Genomic DNA, 12,560 nt, shown 5'->3' on the forward strand with positions numbered 1-12,560 from the left:
ACCTGGAGAGCCGCACCGTCCCTAAAGCACCTTAAACAACTAAGATCATGTAGGAGGAATTACAACAAACACATCAGAATCTCCAAAGCTAATTTTTTCAAAGATCAACCAAACAATGCTAGAAATCAGCCAAGAAAATAATTCGAAATGATTAAACTTCAATCCGCTCAACATCACACCAACTTCTCGATAGGCCCCAACTGCAACACTTTTGCCGCCCACTACTTAGAAAAATCCAAATGATAGAAAAGAGCTCCTAACGGCATATGAACAACTTTCATTGTCTCCCCCACCTAACCCCATCGGGCCACAATTGGCACAAACACCTATCCAGCATGATCTTACCCTCAAAAACAATGCATTCTGGAACACTTTTAAATTCTTTGACGAAAATGACATCCTCAAGTTAATAACACTCAAACCGTCTAACCACTACTGCAATCCGCTTCCAGCCAACATCCTCAACGAGATCAAAACTGCTCTTATACCTATCTGGACAAAGATAATGAATGAAACCCTATCTCAAGGAACCCTTCCAAGCTGCTTAACCCCTTCCACGCTCATGACGAGCTCAGCTCGTCATGAGGTACGCCTGTCGTACGCTCATGACGAGCTGAGCTCGTCATGTAACGCGGGATTTGCGAATCTTTAACGCACAGCGGGAAAACCCTTAGCGCGGATGGGGTTAAAAGGAGGACAGGTAACCCCTATTCTTAAAAAAACCCACTTCTGACCACACAATTCCAGATAACTACCGTCCAGTATCCGCTGTTCCTACACTAGCATAACTACTGGAGAAGTGCGTCCACTCCCAACTATGCAACTATATAGCCCGATTCCACCTTCTTGACCAGTTCCAATCAGGCTTCAGGCAGAATCACAGCACGGAAACAGCCATGACCCACATCATCGATGACTCACTCAGAATACTAGATCAAAACAAATCCTGCCTCCTAATCCTCCTAGACCTATCATCAGCCTTCGATACAGTCAAACATATCAGTCTCCTAGACCTACTTGAACACAGACTGGGTTTATAAGGAGCTGTCCTGAAGTTGTTTGCCTCAACCAAACTCAAAGAATTAAGATTAACCAATCGCTATCCTCGAACACACCGGTCATCCTAGGAGTCCCTCAAGATTCCGCCTTAACTCCTACCCTCTTCAACTTATTCATGGAACCCTTAACCAAAATTCTGAAGCTCTCCAATGTCAACTACCACATGATACCCATTTATACCTCAAAATATCATCGCTGGATGACATCCGCCTACTCAACACAACTTTACAAAAAACCCACATCTGGCTTACAAAAAAACCACCTCAAACTCATTGCGCTCACAACTGACTTTCTCCTAATCTCCCTACCTCAAGGACAAGGCGACATAGTAAATTGGATGATACTCCTAACAGCCCTCAAATGCAAACCTCACATTATCAATTCCACAAGATCACTGGGAATAATACTAGACAAGAATCTCAACATGAGGGAACACATCAGCATAGTCACCAGAGGAGTCAACTTTCATATGAGCATTCTCAGAAAACTAAAACCCTTCCTCAACGACAAAGACCTCAAAATAGCCGTTGAATCATTAGTTCTACCCAGAATAAACTATGGGAATACAACCTTATGTGGCCTGCCAAGATCCAGTCTCACTCAGCCCAGCTGCAAGGCTCGTCACTGGATCCAGAAAGAACAACCACATCATCCCGGATCTAAAGGAACTGAATTGGCTCCCTTATGAGGCAAGAACACTGCTAAAAATTGCATGCATGACACACAAAGCCCTGCATCTCAATACACCAAAGTATCTAGCCAATAAACTCGAATTATCAGGCAATAGCAGAACTCTGAGACGCACCAACTTCCTGCTATTGAAACCACAAACATTTAAGAAAAAGAAAACCTACACACGCACCTTCTCTGGCCTAGCACCGAGGATATGGAATGCCCTTTCCCAAGCAATCCGAATGAACCCCTCCACCACCGCCTTCAAAAAAGAAGTCCAATTACTTCTAATTAATAAAACTCTCTCCTGATCCCAGCCCTGAGGCATGCATGACACACAAAGCCCTGCATCTCAATACACCAAAGTATCTAGCCAATAAACTCGAATTATCAGGCAATAGCAGAACTCTGAGACGCACCAACACCCTGCTATTGAAACCACAAACATTTAAGAAAAAGAAAACCTACACACGCACCTTCTCTGGCCTAGCACCGAGGATATGGAATGCCCTTTCCCAAGCAATCAGAATGAACCCCTCCACCACCGCTTTCAAAAAAGAAGTCCAATTACTTCTAATTAATAAAACTCTCTCCTGATCCCAGCCCTGAGGCAAGTTGATACCAACCAGAAGCTGCTCATCTACCAAGATACATTCTGATCTCTAAACGAGAATGACTAACACAACCTGACCTTCAACGAGAACTTACAACTTACATGATCTCATCTTAGATACTCATTTATATGTGACTAGTGCTCAACTTTTCTTTTGATGTAACTTATGTAAGGTGGTTTGATACCCTCATCGAGTCTGATCCGCGCTATATAAAACGTTATAAATAAAGAAAATATATATATGGAATTTCGAGGCAATTTTAAACCAAAGACAAAAAGAAAACCTCATCTTTAGCTAATTTGCCTTCTGTGCAGTTCAGAAGTTACATCATTCACCACTTATTTAATGTTTGTGAGAAGTCCTGAAATATTTCACTTGATTGGTGTTGGAAAATTATTTCGCTAACCTTCCTAGCGTCCCTCATAATCCTGTAATTACAAACTTTAGCTATTATATCTCTTGGAGGGGTGCCCCACCCCCTCGCGGTGCACCCACCTTGTGTGCTCGTACTATGGGGATGCCAAACCTCTGATCCTCTTCAGAGTATTACATCATCACCATCGGTAATCTCTCTCCAATTGCAAATCCTGATATTGTCTCTCCTTGAGCAATCCTCCAGGTCTCTGCTTTTTTCCTACAGTGTTCTGATGTCTACCTCGATTTTCACTTGCATGTCCTGCATCTTCTTATTGTCTTGACTTAGGGCTATATATCATCCTCAATTGCTATCCTTTCCCCTAATGCCTGGATTTCTTTTGCCAAATCAGAGGGCTCTTTATCCAGGTCTACCTTCACAGCCTGCAGTTGTATGGTGATTGTATTTTCAATTTTTTTGTGGAGGGCTCCTAGACACTACATCAGGATTTCTGTAGTAATCATGGAGCCGTATCTCTCTTTTTAGATACCTTTATGGGTTGGGTGTGGATAGTAGATGCCGGAGTCTGCCCCCAGAGTACCTTGACGCCCTTTTGGCGCTTTTATCTTTTGGGCATAGGCAAACACACAGCAAGGGGTAGATACATTGTGCAGGTGGGTGCTCAGTGCCATGTTATTTAGTAAATAAATAAATAAATGGAATGCACCCTCGCGATAGACTCACCGCACACACGTGATCATCAGGGTCTTGCAGAGGTTCGAACCCCCCCAAATCTGGGGTGCCAGGGATAGCGTGGTGCAGATTCAGAGCAGATAAGCACCCTGATGGCTTCAGTATGGATTCCTGTGCAGGAATGTTCCTCAGTATTGACCTCCAATCTACCGCAACTAGCCAACAGACCAAGGCATAATCCCCCACAACCCACTCCAGGCAGCTCTAAATAAGTAGTCCCATGGTAGCCTTGGAGTGACTCACTGGAAACATGGATCTAAATAGTGAGGCTAGCTGGATTCTGAGGCAGTACATAATGTGGTGGCCCCCGCAGCACCATTTCTGTCAGCCTCGGATAGACAGGTAAGCAAGCACAGTCAGGCTTTCGCCATGTTGATAAAGTAAAGGCCCAAGGTGCTCGACGGTACTTGCAGCGCTCCAATGTTTCGCACACCTTGAAGTTTGCTTCCAGAGCTTTGCCAGAGCCTGGAACCGATCTCAAAGTGTGCCCCCTTCCTTCCTACGCTGCGGCTTAATTTTCCAAATGCCTGGGGCTAATCAAAAGCAGCTGGTTTTTGGCCAGGCCGGGGGTCTGATAGCAGAACTCACAGGGTGAACCTCTTTTCATACTGACCTCAGGCCACACCCACATATTGATACATTTTGGAACAAGAGTACCTTTTAACAATTATTACCATTTTTTGTCCTTGTGACTATATGTGCCAGTGATAGAACTAAGATCTAGCTCCTTGCATTGATTTATACGGTGATCTAGCTGCCTTTTTAGTGTCATGTTACTCCATTGCTAAACTCCCTCATGTCCCTCATCCTCCCCGTGTTATGTCTGGTGTTCTTTATTTACTCAATCCACATCAAAGGAAAGCTATCCAGCTGATCAGTGTCAGCCTCCATTCCAGAATTCAAACCGCCTTAGATCTCACGCACTCAGTCTAGAAACCTATCAATGACTAATCATTACTACTGTCCCCTTACTGAGTCACCCTCTTCGTGGTGTTAAAAGCTTAACACCATGGGCATGAGGGTTAATACAGAGGAGGTTGGTATGAATAATCTAAAAAGATTGTGATCTGTAGATTTTTACATTTCCTGTTCACGGTAAACCAAACTGTTAATGTATCCATCCAAAATGCTTGTTTGTCCTTTGCATTAGGAGTCAGTGCTATATAAGTTTTTTCAGCAAAATACTCCGGCTTTACGGTAAAGGAAAAATCACAGAAGTCGTCTTTGACTTTTGCCCTAATTATTCCTGTCTCATGGCTTATGCTAATACTATGAATTTAGTTTTTACTAGAATGGATCAGCTCGAAGATAAAGAAAACTAATACTCATTTTTTGTAGAACTGAATACCTATGTCAGTTTGATTTAAAGAGTGTTGGATTAACATATTTTAAATTAGCCAAGAATTGCCTTTCAAACGATCTCAATTTGTTTTCATCAAACATTGACTTTTGCTTTGTTTGCTCAGCTTTGGAGTTGTTTTCATTTTAGGAAAGAAAAGCTGTAGCTTCTGCACCAAACCGCAACTCGCAAAATGGCTCTAAAATGCATCAGTAACTAGCATCATTATAGATTGTTAATTGTGTAACAGTGTGCAGTGGCTTTTGGTGTGATTGTGGTGAGAGTTTGATTATTACTCCGAAGCGGAAAGTTAAATGTAGAAAACCTTTGTGTTATTAAAGCGGTATGTGTTTTGTGTAACCAGAAAAGTCTACTTCCAACTTCATTTATGTGTAGCTATTTTAGTGTGTTGGCATCTTTCTTCAGTTAAACTACTGTGATTTAAAAGTAATTACTCTTTATCTATCATTGATAGGAAAGAAAGGCGTTGACGCAGATTCAGTTATCAAGGAAGAACCAATGGAGGTTGAAGAAATGAAAACTGAACCCTTTCCAAAAGATGAAGATGTGTTGCCTGAAGTTGATTTGATCAATGTGAGCGAAAGCTTTCAACAAAGAACTTGGTACAAAAAAAAAGTCAAAACATCTAAATTAGATGGACTGCTTGAAAGGAGAGTAAAACAGTTCACACTAGAAGAAAAACATCGGCTTGATAAATGCAAGGTTGTATCTGCTTCTAAACAAGCAAGGAATGTGTTAATACCCACACCAGTGAACATTGTTGAATTGCAGTCAACTAAACTGAAAGGTGATCCTTACCTTGACTTGTCCTTTCAAGATGCAGTGGATGATGCATCTGAGAACAAATCCACATATTCTGATGAGAAATGCACAGAGGCCATTGGTCTGTCATGCAGTAAATGCAGCTGTTCTGCACAGTCTGGGGTTTCTTGCAGCAGTGGGTGCTCTGAAGTGCACAGACATGCAGGAGATCTATTTCCTCAGTGCATTGAACATTGCTCTAAAAAAGAGAACTTTGCTGCGGAGTCTAGGATTTGTAAACCTGATGCTGCACTAGAGATTAAACCGAATAGCTTTGGAAAAAGGGCTGCGGGTGACACACTTCGTTGTTACTCTAAACGGATTTTGCCAGGTCAGGCTGGTAAGTGTGCTATTTCTGATGTCAAAAACAAAAAACTTCCAGAACCCAATATATGCTCTGAAAGGGCTTCTCATGTTGATTACAATCAATCCATCCATCTTTCAGGAAAAGAAAGCAATGAAGTACCAGCACCTGTCCATATTGATGACAAATTATCTTGTGGTACAGAAAAGAATGGCAGCTTGGAAAATTGTACTGGGGATTCCTCTATCTTAAAAAGTAAGGTTCTTGAAACTGTCCCAGCTCATAAAAGGGATACCGATAATAGAGTTCGACGGAAAGATGAGCAAGGATACAGTGAAAAGCCAACTGGTCTGAACCTGAAGCAAAGCCAGGAGCTAATTAAAACAACATCTTTAACAAAAATCTTTTCGTGTCTGAATCATGAAGGTGACGATGGCAATGTACGTGAAACCAATGGGCAAGAAGATGTGGCTATAGCACAACAGTTTACTAAATGTGTAGACCGGGTGCAGTTCGGGGTGATATGTCCAAAAACTACCAAAATTGAGGGGGAAACAGAAACATATAAAACAGACACATGGCAGATTAATGGGAAAGATACAAGAGACCTGGAAGAACTTTCAGAGGATAGGTGCTTACAGAAATATAGTGCTAATGAGGCTGAAACAAAAGTGAAAGTGCCTGGGGCGAAATCATTCATGAATGGAGATATTGGTATGGAAGAACTCACTGAAAAATCTTTTGTGGATTCCTGGCAGTCTGAAAGTGCTGGCAGCTCACAGATAGCTGATAAAATAACCAAGTGGGATCCAGATTCTGGAGACAAGGTACATTCTTCGGAAGCATCTTGCACTTTACCTCAGAGTCATACAAGTATTGTTATTGGTGAGGCTGGGCAGCTGATAGAAGCTGACGAACAGCAATGTAAAAAAGATGTTACCCTACCTCCTAATTCTAGAAAAGAATCCACTTTAAACTCTGACTGTGCAGACCATAATGGTCAGACCATTTCAAACCTATTTGAAAGTATTAATGGAGACTCTAAAATCAAAACAGTTGTTACTGAAGTGACAACCACTGTTTCAACAAAGTCAGAAACGGTAGTAAAAGTATCAGAGAAATCAATTTCCCAGGATAATGAGGAAATGGTGACAGCAGCTTCAGAAAACTCTGCTGTGTCTACTGTAACAACCACCACGACTACAGTAACAACAGTCACAACACCAGTTACAGAAAGTGCAACTGTTTTGTCTGTGAAGGAAAACAGTAAAACTGTGGTAACGACAACAGTGACTGATGTAGTGACTACTCCAATAGGAACATTGGCAACATCCATGACTGTTAGTAAAGAATATTCAACCAAAGACCGGGTAAGACTAATGAAGTTTTCAAGACCCAAAAAGGCTCGCTCTGGGACAGCTCTGCCATCTTACAGGAAGTTTGCAACTAAAAGTAGCAAGAAGAGCATATTTGTTCTGCCAAATGATGATCTGAAGAAGTTGTCCAGGAGAGGTGGAATCAGAGAAGTTCCTCATTTTAATTATAATGCAAAACCAGCTTATGATATCTGGCCTTACCCTTCCCCCAGACCAACTTTTGGTATAACATGGAGGTAGGTCCTGAAAGATAAATGGAAGTGTCTGATACCTGCGCCTGCTTTAAAGCTACTTTTTTATTTTCCTTTGATACAGGTTTTAATATAACTATTTTGATAGGGGTTGCACCACACCTAGACTTTCGTTGCAAGAGAAACACCAGCACTGACAAGTTGTACAGCGTTTTACTGTGAAACCATGCCACCCCACACTTACGGGAATCTGTGTAAAGTTGTTTGGCAAAGTCAACTAACTTTACATAGCCATTTTAAAATGGCTGGATCTGTTTTTCCCTCGAGCTATAGCCCACTCAGATTCATTTATTTTATTTATTTATTTAAAACTTATAATGCGCCACAGCTACCCGCAGTGGGTTTCCCGGCACAAGGGATAGACTAGAGCAGAAAAATGGACATCACAGCAGCATTAGATTCAAAGTAGTTATTTTCATTTACTACCGTTTCTTCTACTGAAAGAAGACACTTAAGAGTCCATTCCTGTAAAGCGAAAGTCGTAGACTAAAATAAACCCATTGTTTTGTGTCTCCGATTGAATTAATGATTCTTATTAAAGGCTTTATCTTACACATAATTTGAAAAGACATTCCCTGATTGTTAATATTCATCAAAGATTACCTTTTTAATATAGTTACATTCCTCCTCAAATTCTTTAAAAAAATTGATTAACTTTTGCTTTTCATTTACACAATGTAGATATACACTTTGCATTATCTATGTTTTGCATTGCACTGAAAATATTAATGTGTTTATTACCTAACCCGCAATTCTACAGTTTTTACCTTTGCTACGTATTGTGAAGAGGCCATTATTAACTGAATAAAGGATGGGAGCATTGATCAACCCATTATAGGATAACATGTTGACCTGCCCTTTCAGTTTTCAACCATGAAACGTGCATATCTCACCACATGTAGTAGTCAAAGTTTGCTGTAAGAGGCCAGATTATTAGTTTGGGTGAGGGTTTCTCCAAAGCAGTAATCTACGGCCAGATGCAGTACATTTCAGATTACAAAAAGTAGCTGCAATTATCAACCAGTAATTTTATGACCATAAACTTATTTTGCAAATGGTTCACAAAATAAGGGTTGGAATGAGTTGGAATGCACCTGCCTAATTAATATCCATTAAGTTGGTTGCAAACTACAACCCACTCTGTGATTAACATAAAGTAAAATAAAATGTAAGCAGTCCAGTTTGCTTTAAGAAGGAAATTGGGCTTCTTAAAAGAAAATGTTTATTTTTTTTTAAGTTTCAGAGAGTTTTTAGTGGTTCCCTGGTTAACAGCCTATTCCCCCTGAAAGTTTTACCCCAAATAACAAAGGGCAGGGGATTGAAAGGGGACCCCTTCCCTCTTGCGAATAGATTGCCACCCCAACTTGGAAGTTGATAACTTTCAAATGGTTTGTGGTCATCATTTTGGTTGCAAACCATTTGTACTTAAGCTACAGAATCATATTTGGAGAAGGGACACCCAGAACATGCCCCTTCAGAATTGTGATTGGTAACCATTTGGAAATCAATTATATGCATCTGTAAAAGTTTACTGACTCCTAAAATTGGTTTCTTACATTGGAAACAAAAACATTCTGAATTGTAGTGTTTGCAACTGCAAAAAAGATTTGCACATCAGGATCAAGCCCTGCTAAATAAGCCACTTTCAACGAGGAAATGGCAGGCTTGCTCCAGGTAGAAGATTTCAAAGCAAAAGACTTTTGCTTATATCAATGTATGTTAAATATTTAAACGGCACCATACCAGTTCACTGTAATAGATACAGATTTTATGATTAAACAATACTAAATTACAGTGATTAGATGAAGTAAAAGGTAAGAATGTTCTGAGAAGTTGTCAGACAACATCACTTTTAACCCCATAAGTGAATGAAAGTCGGTGTGAGTATGTGTGTTACAAAAAAACAGCCAACGAATGGTCCACTTGCAACAACCATGACAATTGGTTACCAGCAACCGGTTCTGCTTATAAGAGGCCAGGAAAACAGGGAAAATTGCATTCCAGGCTGGTACACTGATTTCTTTTCAAACGCCATGTTGTTGAATATATTTTTCCTGCTTTCCTGTTTTCTCCCAAAGTTACCAAACTAAAAATAATAGCTTGCCGAATACCAGATACACACAACAGTGGGAGGAAGGTTTCAGCCACTATCTTCAGCCAATGCTCCAACATAGATCTCACAGATATTACAGTTCTTCTGTAAAGATGCAATGTTATATGCAGTTATCATGCATGTTCCTCGCCAGTCTGACTCTTTTTGCCTTTTGTACCAATTTATTAGGGTGTGTGCTGCCTGTATCGTTTTCTGTTTCAAGTACATTGTAGCCCATTTGCTCACCACTGGTTTTCTTTTTGCTGCACCGTTTTACCATTGTTTGTTTCTCTTTTGCTTCGACGTTTTTAGGAACCGCTCGCCTCTTTCCGCTTGCTCCTTTCCCACCCATTCGCTCTCTTGTGCGCCACCACCCTCCCAGGACCTGCTTAATGGATGCTGCAGCACAACCCCATTGAGCAGATCTACAATTCACTCCCCCACAACAGGTCTCCCTTACTGCGGTTCTCTTCTTGCCTGTGTCCTGCCGGTGTCACCTGTGTTTTGCCTTATGTACCAGTTTAGTGTTTGTACTTAATTAGGTTGTGCTCTGCCTGTATTATTTTCTGTTTCTAGTATATTGAAACCCATTTGCTCACCAATGTTTTCCTTTGTGCTGTGACGTTTTTAGGAGCCACTCGCTCCTTTTCATCCGCTGCTTTCCCAACCGTTCGCTCTCTCACACTCCCAGCCCCTTCCCAGAACCTGCTAAATGGAGGCCACGTGGCGAGCGTGACAAAAGCAAGCCCATCTGCGCCTGTCTGTACCTGGACCGCGCCCAGTGCCAGGAACCCTGGTTCTTCCACCACGCACAGTTACACAGATGCAGACCTCTGAGCCCTAGGCGCATCAACATCATCAAATGCTGCTGCACATCTCCACGCACCACCTACAGACCCGTCTCCTGCCAGCACTGCTGCTTCACCTTATACACCAAAGCAACCACAGACACCACAAACATGACTATGTCCATCACACCAACCGAGATTGCCACTGCACAACTCCAGTGCATTTTACTCAACGTAGGTCACTCCGCAAACACGCCACTGAGATCTGGGACATGATCTAATCCCTTACCTTGGAAGTCATCTTCCAGAGACCTTGGTGACCCTGCACCGCGCCAGACATCGCCATCGCCGAAGGCTACAAGGTAACAAACCGGGACTGGACCAACAAACACCGCGGTGGAATTGCATTACCTACAAGGACACTATCTGCTGCACGTCCTCCTCAGATGACCTAACCCCGATTATGGAGCATCTCACCTTCCAACTTCACACAGATGGAAAAAGCACCATCAGAGGCACCCTCGCATACAGACCACCAGGACCCCACGCCACAGCTTCTACAACGCCATCCATGGCCTCATCACCCCGATTGCCATCGACTCCGAACACTACATCTTCTTAGGGGATCTTAATTTCCACCTCGACAACACCAACACAACCAATTTCCTGGAAAGCATGAGCAACATCGGCCTAAAGCAACTTGTCACCGACCCTACCTATATCGCAGGGCACACACTCGACCCCATCTCACCTTGACCACTACAGCTTCCACTTCACCATTTCAGGACCTACTAAGACCCGCACTGTACCCCCCATCTCCATACGCAGAAACTGGAAAAAGATATCGGAAGAACAGTGGAACAACTCTCTAAACCCACACCTCCCAGACATGACATCCAACCCAGAACAGGTCACGAAGAACTTCTCCCAGTAGATCACAGAATGCGCCGACACAATTGCCCCCACCAAACCAGCCAAATTCAAATGACCTGCCAGAGGAGCCATCTGGTTCACTGCGGAGGTGAAATCAACCAAACGCTACTGCTGGCAACTAGAAAGGATGTGGCACACCAGCAAAGAGACACAAGATCTTACCACCTTCAAGACAGCATTCAACCAGTACCACCACCTCCTGAAAGAAACCAAGAAGAACACCCTATTAGACTGCATAGAAGCCAACACAAACTTCAGCAATGCGCTTTTTGCCATCATGAAGGAGTTCTCCAATCCCGCAGGTCCCGAGAATGACATCACCCCGTCCCAAGAACCGTATGACACCGGGGCGGATTTCTTCCATGACAATATCAGTTATCTACAAAAATGTCTAACACCAAACTCCCGCCGCCAACAGCATCAGCCAGCTCACACCAACGAGCACAAGCCCTGAACCCATGCTCACCAATTGGTACCCTCTCACAACTCAAGCCACAATCTCCCTCATGAACTTGTTGCACTTCAGGAGCATCCATGGACCCTGTCCCCACCACATCTTCAACCTCTGGAGCAAGACTATATGCGAAGAGCTCAAGAAAGTCCTGAACTCCTCCATCACCTCTGCTTACTTCCCTGAGGACTGCAAAGACGCTGAAGTGAGGTTCCCTCCTAAAGAAACTAAGCAGAACCGAAGAACTACTGGCTCATCTCACAGCTGCCCTTTCTAGCAAATGTTCTTGAGAAGGCAATCAACCAGCAACTCACCAAACACATGGAACATAACTTACTCGACCCCCTCTCACTCCGGATTCCAAGCCAACCACAGCACTGAGACAGCCCTGATCGCAGCCACCTACGACATCAGAGCCCTCCTGGACTGAAGCAAAATAGCAGCTCTCATCCTCTTGGACCTGTCAGCCTCCTTCAACACTGTTGCGCATCACATGTTGATCAACAGACTCCACCACATCGGAATCCAGAGAGACACCCTCAAATGGATCACCTTATACCTGACCAGAGGAACCCACAGCATCCATCTCCCACCAATCACCTTGGAACCTAAAAAGATCTGCTGCATCCCCCAAAGATCGTCCCTTATCCCCTCCCTCTTCGAAGCGAACATGAACACCACCTGATTGCATGTACTCAACGTCCTCTCCTACGCGAATGACACCCAGCTCCAGCTCTTGTTGTCAGAAGAT

The 12,560-nt window shown here is 42.8% G+C and overlaps 1 protein-coding gene across 5 annotated transcripts in view; it reads left to right on the top strand.

The window, feature by feature from the left end:
* Window positions 1-12,560, top strand: part of BPTF (bromodomain PHD finger transcription factor) — a 1,855,127-nt gene that overhangs the window by 591,011 nt on the left and 1,251,556 nt on the right. For all 5 annotated transcript variants that reach the window (XR_013598794.1, XM_078654332.1, XM_078654328.1 and 2 more), the window contains exon 13: window positions 5,268-7,530. Coding sequence is in view for 4 of the 5 variants with exons in the window: in XM_078654332.1 (XP_078510458.1) it covers window positions 5,268-7,530 (2,263 nt within the window). In the remaining variant the exon portion in view is untranslated. The remainder of the gene's footprint in view (window positions 1-5,267; window positions 7,531-12,560) is intronic.

This window comes from Lissotriton helveticus, chromosome 7 (assembly GCF_964261635.1).
Source record: "Lissotriton helveticus chromosome 7, aLisHel1.1, whole genome shotgun sequence".
Lineage (NCBI taxonomy): Eukaryota > Metazoa > Chordata > Amphibia > Caudata > Salamandridae > Lissotriton > Lissotriton helveticus.